The sequence below is a fragment of the Onychostoma macrolepis genome, chromosome 16 (assembly GCF_012432095.1).
Source record: "Onychostoma macrolepis isolate SWU-2019 chromosome 16, ASM1243209v1, whole genome shotgun sequence".
Classification (NCBI taxonomy): Eukaryota; Metazoa; Chordata; class Actinopteri; order Cypriniformes; family Cyprinidae; genus Onychostoma; species Onychostoma macrolepis.
In genome coordinates this window covers 25911278-25932107 of record NC_081170.1, presented here as the reverse complement: position 1 = coordinate 25932107, position 20830 = coordinate 25911278, and the positions used below count along the sequence as shown (strand labels likewise).

The following is a 20830-nucleotide window of genomic DNA, read 5'->3' as shown; positions in this document are numbered from 1 at the left end:
GTTTCGGTAAAACATTAATTTCAGTGCACCACTATACTATATGATTAACTGTTTTTGCAAATACGACTCATTTTATAGGCCTTCATTGTGTACAGCAGGGCTCTTTAACTCTGCAGACCCTTCTGCAGACTTAAGTTTCAACCCTGTTCCAACACACCTGCCTGTAATTATCAAGAAACCCTGAACACCTTGTTAATTAGCTGGTTTAGGTGTGTTTGATTTGGAGCTGAACTCTCCAGGAGAAGGGTTGAAGACCCCTGTTAATCATACAGTCTGCATGATTAAACTCTTCCCCATGGTCTGGTTAAAAAAAAAAAGTTAACGAAAATTGCAATATCGAATCACAATATTTATAGAATTGCGATTCTTAAAAATCGCAATGCATATCGATTCAGTGCCAAGTATTTTGACAGTACTGATTCAGGAGATAAGCATACTAAAATGCCCCTGTTAATCAGTTTAAGTGGGTAAATATTACTCCTTAATGGAAAAGTTCATTTCAGTCACTGCTTTGAACTAACCAACACACAGAATACAAAGAATATGAAAAGCTTCAGGAGTCAGCTGCTGTCAACAACTCGTACCAGCGCATAAACACACTAAGCAAAATATTGTCTAATTATCATTATCAACAAAATCCCAGAAAATATTGCACACTCCTAAATAGTAGTTGAATATTTGGTTATATCCTTGGCTATATCAATTATTCAGATCAAAGTAAAGTCTAAGTAAAGCACCTCTTATGCCTTCAAAGTTGTTATTTTACAACATTGTTTAAGAGACTGCAGGTGAGATAGGAGCCCAGGAGGCAGATAAATAACTACTAGAAAAGAGATACCATCAGCCCATTTAATCTCCCTGACATCTTACTGTCCCTTTGCTGTTCTCGTCTACCTGTAGAGGTGGCAGGTAAGAGCTCAGCTTAGCACTGAATTTTTCATGCATTTTATCCCGGCGGTGGTGAGCTTGCTGTGAATATCAAATCCAAGCCCCCGACACTACCTTTTAGATGTCTCACTTATTGGACACAATCAGCATTTCAGGTCTAGGAGTCATACATATAATGAAGTCCATGGATTAAGTATTGACAGCTGTTGTTTATTATGTGATATGTCAGCATGATATGGCCATAATTACATGCAAACTAATTGACAGATGCAGCATGCAACAAATATCATGCCTACGTCAGCATTCTCATATGTGAAAACACATCACTTTTTGTCATATCAGATTTTGCAGTGTTTGCATTTCACACAAATGGAGGTCTTGCAGTGTTATTTGTGTTGGTATAACAGCAGCATGATGGCCAGTGATAGAAAGCTCAAGTTTAGAGATTTTTTTCTTTTTAAATGCATAAAAATATTATCATATTAAATCAAATAAATGTAAAAGTTATAATTTACATATATGTAACATTACATATGTAGGCCATAGATCTTGAGATTAAACATAATTATTTTATTCTACTGACAGATATTCACTTTTACCGACCACTTTTGTTTCTGCAACAACAACAAAAATTACTTATAATATTCATGCATATTTATATTAATAATTTTTTTTTATTATTATTGTATAAACTAGGTTTTTATACCGTATACAGCTGCCTTTTATATTTCAGAAAGTGGTCCCTCAGAAGGGTATCATTATATTTTGGAGTCCATGGCATCAAAAGTGAAACAATACAAGCAACAATGCAACGAAACAATGATTCAATTATTGCAATTATTCATGAGATCATATAATGCATTAAAAGTAGTGCTGTCAACCGATTAATCGTGATTAATCGCATCCAAAATAAACGTTTTTGTTTACATACTATATGTGTACTGTGTGTATTTATTATGTATATATAAACACACACACACACACATGTACATATTTAAGAAAAATGTAAATGCATGTAAATATTTTCAAAATATATACTGTATGTGTGTGTATTTATATATACATAATATATGTATGTGTACTCTGTATATTTATTACGTAAACAAAAACGTTTATTTTGGATGCGATTAATCGCGATTAATCTTTTGACAGCACTAATTATAAGGTACATTACAAGGCATAATTAATGCAATAAAACTACTTTTATAATGCATTACATCTAAAGGTTTTAAGTAAAGTGTTACCCAATTAAAACCTGTTACAAGGGTGTCTTTTCCTCTAAAATGTGCTGTTGCTTTGGCCAAAACTGTGAAATAAATGACTGCCAAAGAAACATGTCTGACACAGGTAACAGACTCTGAAGTCAAGTGAAGCCATCTGGATGACAGTAGGGGAAAAGGGTAAAGATTTATAGTCCAGTGTAGGGTCAAATGCCACAGCAAACAGGGGCTAACAAGCCTGGGCAAGCAGAAGCATACATAGCAATTGACCTGTGTAGCTAATGGGAGTGATCATTTAGCGTGGGAATGACAGATCAGTGTTTCCTCAACCATGACTGCCAAAACAACTGGAAATAAATGATAAGGCCTGAATGCCAGCCGTCACCTAGCAACGCAACACACAAGACAAATAAAAAGATAACCTTAGCGGAGGAAGATTTTCCAGATGAACAGAGAGCATCAATCTCCTAACAAATATGACATTTCATGCCAACACAGAGCAGCGTGCTACTCATGTTCAAGTGATTTCAAAGCAAATGCAAAATAATCAGAATCATTTCACCTCTTTTGAGAGCGTGTGAATTCGGATGTAACGCCTGTGGAATTTTGTGATTATGAAGTGCCACAATGGAAGACAAGTTAAAACAATTATTAACTATACCTAAAAATACCTACTTGCTACTTGCAGGTGAACACTAGAGGATCCTCTGAACATGCACTTCCACATTTTCCAAACATTTTCCATTGAATTGTATTGCTGCTTTTTAAACAGCTTTTTGGGTTTGTTATCATCAATTATGTGTTTATAAATTGGAAAGAGAAAAACAATAATACATTCTAAGTAGCACTAACTATGGATGCTGCTCTGCCCTGTTGTGATATCCGACAGACACTGTAAACCTGAGAAGCAAAGGTTCATCTTACCTTGTTTTGAAAGTCAGGTGTAGTGGGCAGCATTTTTACCACAAGTGCAGCCAAGTGCTCAAATAATTTCCAATTTAATTAAATACTGGTATGCTAAACACCTGAACATTTGCTCTAAAATTGTTTTCCCCTTCATTGGCTCTCTATCCAGTTCTCTGTTGTCTAACCACCTGTGCTCTGGGTGGTTAACAGAAGAGGTCTTGGAACTTCTCAGATATCAACTAGGAGGTTAAATAGACCATTGTTGTTAAGTCTACAGTTACAGACAGAACACCGGCACTCTGAAGGATGAGGGGAAATATTTACACTTCCTCACAATCTAACACTTTATTCATCAGGCAGACAATGACAATACAAGTCAGCTATTCATTCGTATTGTGAAGGAGCATCAACATAATGGGATGCCCCAGTAACACATGACCATTCACAGCTTGTTGAACTGACCCTCAGGCTCATGAATGTAAATGAACTGTATTATAATCAGATAGAAACTGGGTTGGAATCTTCTTATTTAAAAGCTACAAGAAATAGTTAGGATTTATATAATTGACAACTGTAATTATGTGAAGCTGCTTTGAAACAATCTGCAAATGAAAAAAAATGAATAGGTGATACCATTGCATTACCATATGCTAAGGTTCTATGCCGTTACTAGGGTGTTCTGGGTGGTTGATTAATGCATTGTTAGGAAGTGCTGTTGGTTGTTAGGTGGCTGTTTACAGGCCCAGGTCAAAAATAGTCAACCCTCATATTTCTATGGCTTAAGCAGGACTTAAGTACATCTGTATGTCTAATTTTATAATTACTTCTATTGTCTTTGAAATATGATTAAAGTGTTTTACATGTACTGACAAGCATTTATAGTAACCTAATGTGATTTCTATTGAAATTTGTATGTTATGTATTTAAATATACTTGTATTTAAACATTTGTAACAATTTAGTACATTTAAACTATTAACTGTAAATGTAATATCATTCAACACTACATTTAAAATTATAATCAAGGACATGTGCTTCAGCATATTTAGTTAGTCAACACATTAAAATAAGCATGCTTCTACTTAAGCAAGCTAAAAAATTATTAAAACATAATGATTTCAAATGTACTTTAAAGTAAAATGTTTGAAATTATTACAAAGTGCACTATAGCAAAGTCTCAGCCTGGCGTTTTTTTTTTCATTAATATTATGTTATCTGCAGTTATATTAATGTAGTTTTCAGATTTGAAGAAAAATGCAAGTGAATCAATCATCTATCACGGTAAACCTGCGCAAGCGTTCTTGCATAACCATTCTGACCTGACAAAATCAGATCTGGCTAATAAAACCGGATGCCCCCTGCACATTAACAAAGCCAATGATATTCTGGTTGCTAGATATGGCTTTGTTCTCTCCGTCAGTCTGTTTTTTGCCCTTAAGTTTAATTGCACAGAAAAGAAATGGTACACATCTCTTCAACAAGCTACATTTTCTGCAGCATTATTCAAATTTATAACACAAATGATGTGGGGTGACTAATGTGCCTAAATGCTTTCCTGTAGCTCAAATAGTAGAGCATGGCGCTAGCAACGCCAATATCATGGGTTCGATTCCCAGGGAAAGCAAGAGCTGATAAAATGTAAAAAAAAAACTGTAACTTGAATGCAATGTAAGTCGCTTTGGATAAAAGCGTCTGCTAAATGTAAATGCAATGCTTTATATTTTGTACAAATCCTTAAGTGTATGTATGTGTAATATTAATAATGATTCTTGAGGTACCATAACTATTGTAATCAATTTCAGTTCTATGTTCTTCTTTACAGTCATTAAAGGTTGATAATATATTGAATGTGCAGTAATACAAGACATCACTTTAGATACAGAGAAAAAGCCCTTGAATCTCTCTCAGTGGGTTTTCAAAAGATTTCTGAGAACGTTATTATTCATTGCTCTCTGAATCCAGTGCCTGCCTTTCCACATACAATGACCAATTAAAAGCCATCAAACTCATACGGTACTATCTGTTCAGAGGACTGTGTGCCCACATTCATACCAGGAAAATGATTCTGAAGGTTTGCATTTAAAAGCAGTTAGATCATCAATATTTCACTGTGGCTATGACTGATTTTTTTAACAGGATCTTCCTATTACAACAGGCTTGTATAACAAGATCCTCCTGCTGAATTATGCAGAGGATCTGCAAACTGGCTTTCCAAGTGGAGAACATACATATGAACCCCATCACACACACTTTTACTCAGTAAAAGTTCAGTCCACTTGTACAAGTACTGAGTCAGGCTCTACGTCTCATTAACAGCCACTCTTAGACCTTTTGTGCAAAATCCAATAATGCTTTCCATCAGCACAAACAAGAACTAAGGTAAAGAACATTTACATCAAATCGATCGTTTCTAAGATACCTCTAACTGCACAGCTGTAAGCAATCAAAGGTGATTTGTCATTTAATAAGGAGAACTTGCTTGCTGCATACAAAACTTCCATACCTGCAATCCCAAAATGCATTCATTGGGGCTGATGTTGCATTCATTAATTGGGATATATGGATCTGCAGATCTAAATCCTGAATATGTAAAAATTGCTGACTGAGCTGTTCTTGGTTTTCTTCATTTTCTACACCATTAGATGCCAGAATAAATTATTTTCAGGCCACCATTGAAGGATATATACTTGTCTCTTCCTCTATTCAGTAATGAGATCTCAGCAATGTCACAAATTAGAGAGTTCAATATGAACGCTACAAATTATGTTCAAAAGTACATCCCCTTCTAATTAACAGGTTTGGCTCTCAAAGCCTAAGCCTGAAGGTCCACCCCTAAACGTAGTCATCAGTGGGGTGTAAGCAGATAATATGAAAATGCACAAATGAGATACAAATTCCCAACAAATTCGCCAAAACATAAAACAGTTACAAATTGCCATGAGAGTGTGACATCTCTGCTAGCAATAATCATACAATGGCATTCCTGATAATTCAACTTCTAGCTTTTTTTTTGCAGTAGTGTGTATCCACACATTTGTTATATAAAGTATGAATATGAATTCTTCCAAAACCAGATTATATGAGCTATATGCTGTCCACATTAATTTTACAGCTCTGCAATGTGTCAGTTGTCTTATTATTTGTGTATTTCCCTGAAATTTCAGGTGAAATAGAAGAAAACGTTAGGAGAAAATAGGAGAAAAACGTTGATACTTTAAACATTCTGATATGAAACATAAATGGGAATTCCATCCAACTACAAAAGAAACAGCAAAAAAAAAAAAAAAAAAATAAATAAATATATATATATATATATATATATATATATATATATTGCAACAAAACTGTATTGCATATCATGGTATATAGAGCTTAATTTCTGCCGAATGACAGTGTGAAGGACGGTATTGTATATTGTACAATGTAGCCAATTATTTTGTGAATATCATATTGCACGTACATTACACACAGTACTTGCACATTCACACCCTGTATTATGTGTCATTTTCCACCAGACCAGTAACAATAGCAAGTAAAGATTCTATTCTAGTCGATTTGAAATTTTACTACAGAGTTTTGCCGCCATCTAGTGTTTTGTAAAACATTTTGAAAAATAAATACATAAATAAATAAACAAAATAAATTATGTATTTGGAATCTGAAAGATACTTCCAAATGCCATAACAAGGTTTTGATAGTTTGTTTGCATCTGACATCATTATTAGTCTATTATTATAAGAAAGATGTAATGAGTTATGACCACTTTACTATTACTGCTATTTTAAATAACAATAACATCAACATAAAAAAATATTTTGAAGATAATCAGCAGGCATTTCTCATTCAAACTTCATTAAGCAGCATTTAAACACTTAACACAAACACTTAAAAATAGGCTAATCATGAATTTAAATCCCAGAAGTAGACTAAATGTGCATTATACATTGTTTCAAAAACTTTCACAAACATTTTAAAATAACAACAAAAAGAAAGAAAGAAAGAAAGACAATTTATCACGAGCATATTTTTATTATTTAGATTACACAAACACACATAAAATAATAACCTGTGCGTATGTGTGAGGTGATAAATGGCAGAGATGAAGTGTTAACTGAAATCAAGCAGACCTGCATCTCCTTAATGCTGTCCACTGGGGCAGAGGGCTGATGAGATCCTCTGGACCTGATGTTTGACTTCACTGACCGGTAACTCAAAGCCATGATCTTCCCACTGACCTTTTAAGAAGTTTATAGGTATGTAAATCTCATCTTAAAGCTAAACGCAAATTTTCCACGCTGTCTTGTCGGCGTCCAGAAGGATTTTAGTGTTGCCCATGCTGTGAACGCGCCTCCCAGACAACACTTTACTTTCTCCACTATAAATTGTTGTTGGCTGTTGCCATGGAGATGCAGACGTCAGGGGTAACGTTTTGGGGGTAAAATGAAAGTGCCCCGGTGCAGCAAGACCAGACAACAAAGGTCTCCTTTCCATTTCACTGATCCCGCAAATGGGACCCACATGCACACGCCTTTTTGCTATTCAAACAACTAGAAGCATGAACGGTTTCTAATGTTTCCAGCCTACGATACATTTCTTTAATAATAACAACGTTATGTTCAGGAATGTGTGCTGGCGGGCGGGCGGGGGGGGGGGGAATCTAAAGGCAGCAGATTTATATTAGGCTACATTAGGCTAGATTTAGAGTTAAAATAAGTCTGCTATATTAACTACTAAAAGTATTGCGGTTGCTGTGATTGCGAAGCGTCGTGTTCTTCTTTAGGTTTTCATAACACTTACAGAGGGCGCTATTCTAATTCCTCTGCACGGCTGTACTTCCTCAGCACTTTCACTAGAGGACACAATTGATTCAGTTCTCACATCATTTCATGATAACATGTCAGTGAACAGATGGGTGAATATTGAAACATTGATGCAGTGTATAACAGTATATAATTCACTTCCAATTTGTATCCAGTGGCTGTTTGAAATAAGAGAAAGTCAGTATAAACTAAGAGGAATGTGTTTAAAAAAAGTAAGAGCAAGAATTAATGCAAAAAAATAGGCGTATATCTGTCAAAGGGGTACATACATCTATGGAATAATTTTGATAAGGAATTAAAATGATGTAGGCTATTTCACATTGCAAATTCAAGAAAATTTATAAAAAGGTGATAAATAATTATACGACTCAATATGAATAATGTGTGTAGCCTATGTATTATTTAAAATATTCAAGTAATAGCTAAATTTTTTGTAATTATGTGTGGAATTATGTATGTACATTTTTGGAAATGTCTTATGTAACTTTTGTTTATCTTGTAGTATCAAATCTGTCAAAAAAGTGACGTTGAGCAGTTAAATATGCATAATGGGTAGGCATAATAAGCAAAGGCTTCGGCCTTCACCTTTTTTTTTTTAGTAATTACTATGTTTATTTTATTTTTGTGAAAAGTTGTCTGTGATGCCCGAAATGAGATGGTGATGATAATAATGAATATTTTACGCAGCAGGATGAATTTAAACTAATAATTTCATTGTATTCGCACGTAAATTATGCATTAATTACACATGGCGTGTGCGTTCAGGAAACATTTAATGATGTTGATAATCAGTGCTCAAAAAAACCTTATACAGTAATTTGTGTGTATGGCAAATTTTAAATCTGGTACTTTGTTTGATTTTATATTTTTGCTGATCAGCCGGACCATTTTACCTGAACACAATCTCAAAAAATGTGGGGCATCTAATGTTTCAGAATCTGTAGGGCCTGAACAATTTTATTTTATTACATCAATTCAAGACAAAAATATTAAAAACAGTCCTTATTAATCATAAGAACACAGTTAAATGTCATACATGGGTTTTTTGTTAGTGTTCCAAGCGATTAACAAAAAAAGTGGCCCAATTTGCCTGATATCACCCTAGTAGCCTAGTGAATTTATCAGAAATATATCAGCAAATGTGTAGCCATAATTTATAAATGTATTTATGCTCTTTCAGAACTGAAATAACAAAAATGTATCTGTTGTGACTGCTGAATATATTATTTTGTTGATCAGTATGTTGTAGGCTTAACCCATGAGCCCCTCACGACTGTCAAGCTCACCTATATCGACCTTTTAATGAAAGTTACTTAGCAAAAGGTATGCATTAGATTCTGTGAAAAAAATTCAAACTGCTATTCAACTGCAAGCATTTAGTAGTCTATTTAATTTTATTAAATCAAAGGTTTCGACTTCTTTTTAATTGTATTTTTTGTAAATTAATGGAAAAAGCATCCTAAATATGCTTCTTGACGTTTTGTAATTTTGGGCTACAGCCTTGTGATATTGCTGAGGTGACCTGTGGGGGGTGTGTGGGGTAGTAGGGGATTCCAGGAGACCCCCTTCTTGAAGAAGACCTCCCCTCTCCCTCCCTTCATCCTTCTCCTCCTCTCTACCAGCTGAAACTCAGGAGCGCCGCCGATCGGTACCGACACCTCTCCAGCGAGCTAAAGCCAAGATGGAGGGTCCGCGCTCAGCGAGCAGAGGAACGAATCCCCGCAAGCCACTCTTTGCTTTCCAATGAAGAGGATTTATTCCTGATCAGTTACTTGATCTCGGAAAATCGACACTGATCCGTTTGTTTGGGGAGTTTTGTTGAGGGAGAATCATTGATCCGAGGATGAGTTCAGGGGAGGGAGAGGACACATCTAAGGAGGCGGCCGACATAGCGGCGTTTTTTAAATCCGGTAAGTGGAGAAGAAGAGAGGGGCGCGCGGGTCGGTGTTTTTTTGTGTTGATGAACCCGCTGATCCGGATCCTGGTTCACGTCAATATTGCGTGACCGAACTGATCGGAATATAGATCCGAATATATTTTTCCCCCCTCTGAGATGTTGATGATGGTTACTGTGCATCTGCAGACGTGATTGTATGGCAGGTTGAGATATATAGGCTATAGGTCAATCACTTTGAATGCTTTTGCATGACATAATTTATTTGGAATATGACGGTGCATTTGAATGTGCGCGAGCATAGTCATGAAACAAGTCAGAACCCAGTCCAGCAGCTTTTTTCTTAAAACCTGATGTCAGACGTCATTGTTTATACGCGTGATGTTTGAGTTCACAGTGAGGTGACGTCATAAAGCTTGGCTCAGGCAGCTATGGATTTTTTTAACGGTGCTGTCATGCATCACCAGCCCATTGCGTTCATTCACGTTAATACACTGTTACCCTACATTCACAGACATCGTCGTGTGAATTTTGAGCACATTCTGCTTCTTTATGCACCACTTTGGCAATCTATTGGTTGGGTTGTTGCAGTCAGCTGTTGCTGTGATTTGTTTCAGCTGTCTCTGCAGTACCAGGTGCATCCAAGAAGGGACTCTGTAATGGGCCACAGACACCCTGAGTGACAGCAGGAGTGTCACAATATCACGATTTCTGTTTTCTCTCTGCTTCAGCCAGTGCTGATGCATATGCTTTGTGTAAGGTTGCATGTTGTTCATTCAACTTTATTGTGAGCAGTAATGAAGCGTGATATGACAGCAAATAAGGTGCGACAAAGGACTAATGCATGGGGAAGACGGTAGAGGAAATTAATGACCTGTTAATATTGAGAAAAAAATATATTTCCAAGACGATTTGCTTAACATATTCAGTATCTGAACTCAGCAGCTAGCCTTTGGAAGATCATTTGTAAGGGGAAAAGTTACTACAATTTTTGCCCTCACAAAAAAAACTTTCAAAGGCCGTATTTTAAACAGTTTCTATTAAGCTTGTAAGGCCTGTAATGGCCTGTCTATGGCTCCCCACGACCCTAAATTGGACCAACGGTTTGGAAAAGGGATAGATTGATAAATAGTTTAAAGTTACATGAAATCAGGTTACAAGTTTGAATAACACTTATTTGGGCATCATTTGAAATTTGGTCAGATTAGACTGAAGCGAAAAATGATTTAAAAAAAAAAATATAAAGAATTTCGACTGAATATCTCAACCAAATATTCTTGTGTCACTCTTGTTTTTTTTAAGTAGAGGTTGACTGATAACAGCTTTTTTGATAATAGCTCGATAAGAGTAAAATGTCTGACAGTTTTCAAAATATACATAGTGAATTAGGGATGGATGCTATGGCCAAAAATATGGGTAATTTATACAATTTATATATATATATATATATATATAATTTGGTTAAAAACAATTGACATCAAATAATAATGCATATAAAATTCTGATTTAATTAACTATGTCAAGATTAATTTTTAAGTCCTGAGCTTAAGTCACATTTCAGCATACATGAGGAGTCAATGATTGTTTTTATTTCACCTTCAGAGGCTGTATGTTAATTTTTTACCAGTATAGAATACTTCCAAATGTTGTTATACATGCCAATTAATAGCCAAAAACAATAAAAAAAGAAAAAAAAAAAAAGTTTGCTTATAGTCTTGGATGAGGTTCAAACCAATATACTGTATAGCAAATTTGGTTGCCCCTTTTTGTGCCAGTTGAAATTAACACAGCATTGGCCACTAATAAGTTGATTAACATGCTTGCAGTGCAGTGTTTGGTGAAATGATTCATGTAATTAAAGGAAATCCGATGTTTTTTTACTTAAACAGCATGTACGTTGCTGGTTTGCTCTTGTTATGTTATGATCTGAATGTCAAGAAACAAGGTGTCATAAGTGTAATATTCACACTTCCCGTTAGAGCGAAGTCTTTCCAGGGGTCTATTTTAAAGCACTGCAGCATCCTAGGGCGGTGTTTCAGAACGAAGGCTTCTCTCTCTGACTCCTCCGGTCGGTCTGTTAATTGCCCCACGCCTGCTCAACACTCAAGTTTTGGCACCGACAAGCTTTCTCTCTGGCTGTCTTTGCGTTAAACACATTTTGTGTTTCCAGAACATTGGATGTCTCATCAGTGCCCTACTTAGTCACTGAGCATTGAATGCAGTCTCTCTGGGGCAAGACGCCCACCTAAAGAGCTTTTGTTCGGTTTTGAGGACTGTAGCAGATCTTGCACACCAACCTTGGCCTGCATTCTGAACTACCTTTTGATGCTGAGCAAAGAAAATGGCTCAGTGTTTGCTAGAACCAGCACGGAATAGTGATGGTGGTTTGTTCAGGCAGCTAGAGGCATCTTTAAGTGGAGTGTGTGACACATTTTTCAGAACATTGATGGTACTGGTTTATCCTGTTTTTTTAGGGGAAAACAAGACAAACTGAATGAGTGCAATCCAGCATGAGTAAAATTAAGAAATAATATGTAAGTATATGACTCTTTGCATCAAAAATGATTAATTTAATGACTTTGCCATAACAATAAATGCTAACACATTAAAATGGCACTATACACTAAATTGGAACATTAAACTTTATACATTATGTAACCTGTTCCATCATATCTGTCTACCAAGGTCTAAAAGGCTTGACAACCTTTGAAGACACCGATCCAGATTATTTATCTCTGTATTATTATATTATCAGTAATAAATCAGTAACAACTGTATTGTTACTAAATAATTATGTGATCATGTTCCCATTAGTCATGTTTTTTTTATCATGTTTCTTATCAGTTTGCTGACATTGACATACTCACGACTTATCTAATACAAATTTAGAAACATACACAAGTACACAAACTTATGCATTCTGAAATAAGTCAGGCTGCATTTTATAAGACAGTACTCGGTTCTAGAAAATTGGAAATGTTTTGATTGCAAATACGTTTATAAATTAAGATCTGCTACAGATTTCACTCTATGTACAAATTCTCATAGCAATTGTATCTATTTCCATCAGTGTGTATACCATGCAACTTGAGACGGTACATAAATAGCAAGTATTGCGTTAGATTGTGAACCATCTTCTGTCTCGAAGACAGCTCTTTATACATGACAGCACCACTTATTCACACACTTGTGGGATGATTGAGGTTGTCATGACATATTCAGCCCACTTCACAATGTGGCGGAACAGCTGAAGGCTGGATCACACAAAACCTGAGCCCTCCCTCAGAGTCTATCAGCAGCAAACCACTTCCACAGAAAATGTTCCCGTCTGAGCTGAGTTACTCTTTTCAACCCTTTGCTGTTCTGTCTTGTAATTGGTGCGGGGCAAACCTCCTTTGAAGTCTGTTGCGATATAGAGCGAGAAATTGCGACTTCCGAATCCTCGATCCTCTGTTGTGGTGGCTCTGTGCCTTTTTATGCAAAACATCTCAAGGGGTTGTTGCACCAACTTTCCAAATTTGTAATCATTTAACAGTCTGTTTTTAAAATTAAGGATTCAAATGAGGTGTGAAGAGCCGTTGTGGCCTCATTTTGGAAAGCGAATGACGGTATTAAGTTAATGGATGCCAAACCTTAAGATATTGTTTCACTTCCTCTGATACTGAAGTGACTTTTTGATTTGATGAAATGATTGCCATATGAAAGCTATAGTTTTCTCAATAATTGTGCCATTTACCAAATGCAGCCTAATGAAATTGCTCATTTCCTGCACTGGCAGTGTTTGACTTGAAGAGATCTGTCATTGCTAAAATCATTCTCAACTTACGTCTTTTTATGTGTAATTAGAGGTTAGCTAAAAGTGAAGGGAGGATTGTGGCTTGGGATATTTCCTAACATTACCTCACTTTGATCAACTATAAAACATAATTACATTGGAAAGAAACATTCTATTTGAGACAATTACACATCTGACTATCACATGATATGAAAAATGAGATCAAATGTTCCCCTTGTATGGTCACTTTATGTTGGATTGTGGGTAGTGCTAATGCTACGGATCGTAGCTTCTTGTCTAAAGTAATCACTCCCCTATAAATTTACTCAGAAGGTACAGTAAGATAATTTAAAGCCAAAGTGTGTGATTTCTGTGCCACTTGTGTCACCAGGAAAACTTGTAAAAATGATTGTTTTCAAGTAAGTTTCCAGATAACTTCCCACATCTACCAGTGGTTGGAAAAACAGATAGCACACTACTGGTTGAGTCAATAGCGGATTAACAGAATGCTTTCCCATGTCAAAATGTCATAGTTTTCAGTCACGTGATTGGCAGGGAGACTTGAAGGGCAAAACATCCTTAGGGCCTGTTCACACAGAAAAAAAAAAAAAAAAATGTGTGCATCTAAAACACAAGACGCAGCACAGAATGCCTCCTCCGCCATGTTGCCATCAAATAAAACAATTGCCATGCCAACTTGCTACTGTCAACAAAAGCTTGCAATGTGTGGTCCACTGTTTTGACACTGATGAGCGGCACTGCATTTATAAGTTGAAATTCTTTTAACTTGACGTGGCATCTTAAAAACGCTTGTGTGAGACACTGCAAAAGACGCAACCACAACGGTCATACACATACGTCTAGCATGTTTACATAGAAAAACAATGGAAAAGTAACACATTGTCATTGTCTTATAGCATTAAGCTACATTTTATAATGGTTTTCTATGGAGAACACTTGACGTGCAATTTAACACATTGCGTTCAGATTCTGGGCACATTTGCTTGTCAGACTCCATTATCAGTAATGTGTATACCGAATTTGGTCTTTTAAAATCACTGTGGTAATACATTAGTAGCCTACCTAGTACAAACCTGGAAGAAATAATTGGTGGGCAGCAAAGGAAAGCCTTGTATTGCCCTCCAGGTGTGCGTTCCTATATGAGTGTGACGTCACATGAAAATGATGAATACCCAAGTATCTTGAACCAGAGCCCAGAGTCCAACTTATTTAAACTGAATTGCAAGCTTGTTTACGGTAGCCGGTGAGGTTGAGCATAGCCATTATGGCTTGTGAAGTAGAAAGCCTTGCATTATGTAATATAATGAAGGCCTGAATGAGAAAACATTATCTGACCCTACTCCACGCTAGTGCTGTAATGTGGTCGCTGCAGATGCAGAACTGATTCGACTAGGAAAATAACTTTGAAGAAAAGAGAAGCAAGGCATCAAATAGCAGTAAACTTAGCTATTGGGTACCATTCATGTAATCATCCTTTGCAAAAATGCACTGTGACAATACCATGGTATCAGAGGGTAAAACCATAGTACCAAATGATTATCATCCTCATATCATGGTATTTACATGGTACTTCAAAGAATACAATCATGTTATTGTCCAAAGTTGTACATGAAGGGTTAAAATCCTCTTCATTTGCTCTTCATGTCAGTGTTTCAGTCAGCTGCGATAGAATGTAAATGCAGAACAGCATTATGGTCCATGAATAGACAATGCTGATATGTCATCTTCTATAATTGGAAGAAGATTATTTCAGTTTACATCTCTCTCTCCATCTCTTGAAGGGGTTTAGAGTACATTGTTTTTACAATGAGGAACAGATGTTTGAGGGGAGGATGTTATGGATGTGTTTATCTCAAAGTTGGATTTTGAAATGAAGGCAGATGAAGCCAATGGGCTGTCCAGGAGGGGAAGTGATGCACACACAGATGCTAAACAGTTTCCTGATTTCTTTCAAAAGTCAAAACCACAGTCATTCAAACACTTGTGCTGTGTGGGCCAATGAAAATATTCAATGAACCTTTAATGAAGATTAGATAAAGACTGTTGTCATCTGACAGCAAAAAAAAAAAAAAAAAGTAGATATAATTGCCAGGTATTAATAATAATTAATAATACTATTATGAAAGTCCGTTTCTGCCACTGAATAAAACATAAAAAAAAGGTAATTGTGATTTTGTATCTCACAATTCTGACTCTTTTCTCAGAATTGCATGATAGAAACTCAGTTACAAATTATAAAGTTGGAATTATGAGATATAAACTCGCAATTTTGGATTGTTTTTCTCAGTATTGTGAGTTTATATCCTGAATTTCAAAGTCTGACTTTATAACTTGCAGCTGAAAATTTATATCTCACAGTTCTGAAAAAAAAGAAAAAAAAAGATGTAAACTTGCAATTGTGAGAAAAAAGTCAGAATTGTGAGATAAAAAGTTGCAATTGCTTTTTTTATTTTTTATTCAGTGGCGGAAACAAGCTTCTGTATAATGTATCTATCGACGCTGAAGTAAAGTAAACGGTTTAGCTTTGCATTATGTGTAATATTACTATAAAATACTGTTTATGTAACTATATGAATTAACAGAAAAAGTAAATATTTCCCTCCGTATGTTTACACATGTTTATAATTTGTATCATTAATTTTGATTTTCTATTGTAAGAACTCACGTCACTCATGTCATTTCAAATCTAATATTCTTTCATCCACAGAACATAAAAGGAGCTGAACAAAAATACCATAAAAAATATTCTATACAATTCTTATAGACACTTGTACAAATGTGCTTTATTCCAAGTCTGTATTTGCGCTTGCACATGCGAACATGTCACATGAAAATGCAAAGATTTGTGTTCCACAGACCACAAGGGGTGAGTAAATTAGTCAATTATATGACAGAATGCTAATTTTTCAGCTCACTGTTCATTTTATATCAAATTAATTGATCTTGTAACATTGTGTGTGTTTGCACAAGATACACACCAGGAAAAGCTACTGCCAGTATCAGCAAAGTATCAGCTTTAACATTCTGCCAAATTCATAACAAAATTCATAAAATAAATACGGTTTTGGCGCTCTTTTGGCGGCAATCGCTTTAGCGCCTCAGTTCAAGCAGCTAGTGAACCCTTTCTCTATTTTAGTATGAAATTAATGTGAATTAATATGAATTAATATCAAAAGGTAGGCTATTTTATAAGAGAGCCTACACTTATTGAAATGTCTCATGTAATCGCTCATTATGTGTCAAACTGTGGAAATCTTGTAAAGCTTGTAACAATACCTAACCACTGGCCATCCATAAGCTCATCAGTCAGCTAGAAAAATAATTATAAAGAGGAGCATTTTGCTATATTTATTCGCTCTTGCATATTAATATTTTTACTTAACCTGTTGTCTACATGATAAAAAATGCAAAAACCGACTGGATGTGTGAGAGATTTGACAACATTTCTATAGGATGCATTGAAGAGGAGCCCAAACTAACACTGTAAAAAGCGATCAGTTGACTTTTCTTTAAAAAATTGAAGAAACCCAGGGCTTAAATACTGTGGGTCCTTAAAAACCTCTCAATTTACTTGTATAAAATGTATGGCCATAAAAAGTTTTAAACATGTTAAATGGTATACAGTAAGAAAAGTCTTAATTATAATTTCAAGAGGTCTTACAGTTGGGGATGGAAAGACAAGAACCGCGATACAGCTGGATTAAACTTCAAAAGGCAATGATGTCATTGAATAAATATGAGTTTGGTGTAGGGAATATTAACAATTCCCGCCCATTTGGAGCTGGCTCCAACCTCCGTTTATACCTATCTCGGAGAAGCCGCTATATTTGCTCCTAAAGCGCCAACTTAATGCATAATTAAAGAAATACATTAAGTGAACTTGACAATTCTGAGTTACACTGACAAATAACAGTTTGAAAATGTGTTGTTCACTTTTTATTTTAAGTTGGGCCAACTTAAATTTATTAAATTGCAATTACTTAAAAGTTCTTATGGTCCATGATATTGGTACAGATTCTGTGTAATAAACAATTCTTTGTGACTGTATATTTCAAGTTGGAAAAGACGTTTAGTTCCCACTTTAAGTGAACCTTAGTTCCCAGGTCATGTACAAGATGGATTAAAATGCTGATAAAGTCAAGAAAAGAGTAGACAAACACATGACTGTATGACTGAAATATCAAAATGTTAAAAAAACAAATAAATAAAACGCGTTTATTCTGTGGCACCTAAAAAAATAATTTGGCACCTAAGTTTTTTTCTTATAGGTGCCAATGGATCCTTACTCAATTTTTTTGTCTGGAGCCCTGGCCACATTTTATATCAAATTAATTGATGCCTGAAAATGTGCTGTGTAACATTGTGTGTGTTTGCACAAGATACACATCAGGAAAAGCTACTGCCGCAGGTGCATTTACCTAAAAACCTGTTGAGGTAAATCATTCATTCCTGCCATGGGGTCTTTCCTCTCGATAAGAGACCACTGGGCCTTGCCACTGCCATATAACCCTTATCTGATCAAGAGCTTGTACATTTTCCAGCAGATGCTCCCAGATCAGCACTGACATTTGCCATGTAATATTGAGGTTAGGGTAAAGGCCAAGAGTTCTGATGCAGTGTCAGTGAGGCAAGCGAGTGACTGAGGTCTTATCAGTGAGCGTCAGTCCTCAGTGTGTAATAAGGGAGGATTTTGGCTTAGCTGTATTGGGGGTCGACTCTTTAAAATCAGATCATATCACACAGTCTCAGCGGGATACTCAATAGGCCAGAGAGCATTCTAAAAGCAAGCCACAAGCTGAAGCACACAGATGCTGGAGTGTTTTATTTGGAAAACACTTGCAATGGTTAAACCCCATTTATTTGTGAATGCTTAACGTCATTTTAAGGTGTTCAAGCAAAACTAATTATCAGCTTATTTACAAAATGCCAATAAAACCAACAGGTTAGAGATTGATAGGATGATAACAGGATTGAAATGCAGAGCTAAAGTTAGCCTTAAGATGTCAACTTGAAGTTTTAAACATCTTACGGATCTCTGTAAATTGATCAGACAGGATGGAATGTTTTTGATGCAAACAAACTAATAATAAAGAAATAAATCATTGAATTTGTCAAATTGCTCCTTTTTCATGCTTGCACTGTTTTTCCTCCACCAAAAATGAGGTCACTTCCTGAAAAATAATGTCATTGTTAGGTAAAGTGATGTAACAAAGAGTAATAGGGTGGAATGCGATGGGGACACAGGAAATCTATAAATGATTACCAATTAAAATAAAATTCCAATAAATAATAACAAAACATGTTTGTTTGGAACATTTTAATTGGAGAAATGAAATATGCTGGATGAATTGTATTGTTTATTTTTTTTTTTTTTAATTTTAGAAGATATTGCTTTAGGACATGGCTATTTTTTTTTTTTTTTACCAAATTAATTATTACAAATCTACCCTTATTTTAAATTTAATCTGATAATCTGATTTTTACAGATTGTTTAATGTTTTAGTCATAATGAGGAAATGACAATATACTGCATAACAAAAATATCGTGGTGATCCTCGCTTTACATGACTTTATATTTCAGATAGTTTCAGTCAGATTATTCAAATCAAAATAGATTTAAAGCAAACTAAATTTAGCTATGCTGTATGGTTTTCTAACTTCGGATCATTGCTCTTCGTCTGTCACATTTATGTAATGTGAATCATTCTTTAGTTCTGAGTTCTGTGTTAGGCCATACTGTATAAGTTTCATGATGTAAAACACTCATGCCTATTCTTCACTTCAAAGTGTCAGGAAACCCCTTCATCTCTAAGAATTGATTGAGGGTGTACCGTACGATATCTAACCCCTATCTCTCTCTGGCGTTCTCTGTATTTTCAGAATGTTCTCTTCCAAAATGTGAACCCAAGCTTGAGTTACCCAGTCACCCAGGTAAGACACTGTTATTGCTGACATTTATTTGGTTGAGCTACATTAATATTTTTGCACAGTGCTCAAATTAGTCTCCTTTTAGATATTAGCATTGGTTAAGTTTTTTTCTTAGGTGTTTAATCTAATTCATGTGCCATTTATATCAGGCTGCTGCACATAATTGTTTGGTTTCAGTTTTGGTTTAATTAGTTTTAATGTCTTGAAATCCTGGTTCCATAATATGGAATACCATCTGTGAGGTTGTTTCAGTTAAGAGAACTGTTCTAGCATTACCACTACTGAGCTGATAGCCCGTTTGGCTTTTGGCTGGTTTAATGTATTGATTCATCTAAATGCTTTTATTTGGTTTCATTAGGTCATGCTTTATTGGATTCCTGCAAGGTGAAACTAGTTTTTCCTCTTGCATTTTAGATTTAGTACAAATGCAACTGAACTGAGTCTGATTTGTTGATATCATGATATATGATATTATGATGATGATGGGTTATTACACTATATACTGATTATTACGTTTATATGTCAAGTCTGAAAAAGATGAATCACTTTCCAGGAAATCAGACCTTTTTTATCAGACAGTCTGGAGGTTCTAGGACGTATTTTGAAAGTAACTATACTTGACCCATTTATGTCTAATATTAGTTGAACATTTGCTCGTCCCAAGATAATATCTTCCGGAGCCAGCCGACACAGTTAATATCTGGTTCTTTAGATTTGCTTGCACCCTGAAAAAAAAACAAAACTAAATAAAAACTTTTGGCTAGTTTCATCAAATCCAGTGTATGTAGTAAAAAACAAAATACAAAAATTCTAATGTTTAAGAATAAATTGCTGAGGTTTGTGTAGAATTCCCCGTGCTGGTTATTTGAGCAATGCTGTTTATCTCATTGTTGCCCAAGGTGCACAAAACGTTTCTGTGAGTGGCAAAGATCTAAATCAGTTCAATAAGCATGTCTAAAAATAAATGGGGGTGCACAACATTTCTTTGTTTCTCACGTTCGTCCCCTACGGCACCTTTCATATGAGACCCTAGCTTGTTATTCATTTCAAGCTGTGTCTTTCATAATCAGCTCTCTAATGACTACTGAACCTCAAAACTACAGTAATAACATGACAGCAATAAGAACAAATTTAATATTTTTGTTTCTAGAATTTTGTTTCTAATTACATCGCAATAACATGACAAATGAGAAAACATTTTTAAACCCAAAACCTAGCAAATAAAGTTTTGGGTTTCTGATTGTAGGCAAGTGAGCTCTGCCCTGTTCCCAGCAGTGGCTTACTCTTTCTCTAATTGGAGACTGAAATGTATTAGAACCATGCCGAGATGTGCCGGAATCTGGTACGTTCTCAGGTCCGGAGGGAGTCACTCGCACAAT

General features: G+C 35.6%; 2 protein-coding genes across 7 annotated transcripts in view; one reads left to right on the top strand and one right to left on the bottom strand.

The window, feature by feature from the left end:
• dnah5 (dynein, axonemal, heavy chain 5) overlaps positions 1-7233 on the bottom strand; it is a 105309-nt gene extending 98076 nt beyond the window's left edge. For all 3 annotated transcript variants that reach the window (XM_058746785.1, XM_058746786.1, XM_058746787.1), the window contains exon 1: positions 7141-7233. In XM_058746785.1, the coding sequence (XP_058602768.1) occupies positions 7141-7233 (93 nt within the window). The remainder of the gene's footprint in view (positions 1-7140) is intronic.
• Positions 7234-9461: 2228 nt separating this feature from the next.
• Positions 9462-20830, top strand: part of triob (trio Rho guanine nucleotide exchange factor b) — a 137796-nt gene continuing 126427 nt past the window's right edge. For all 4 annotated transcript variants that reach the window (XM_058746790.1, XM_058746789.1, XM_058746788.1 and 1 more), the window contains exons 1-2: positions 9462-9743; positions 19404-19454. In XM_058746790.1, the coding sequence (XP_058602773.1) occupies positions 9677-9743; positions 19404-19454 (118 nt within the window). In that variant the 5' untranslated portion in view covers positions 9462-9676. The remainder of the gene's footprint in view (positions 9744-19403; positions 19455-20830) is intronic.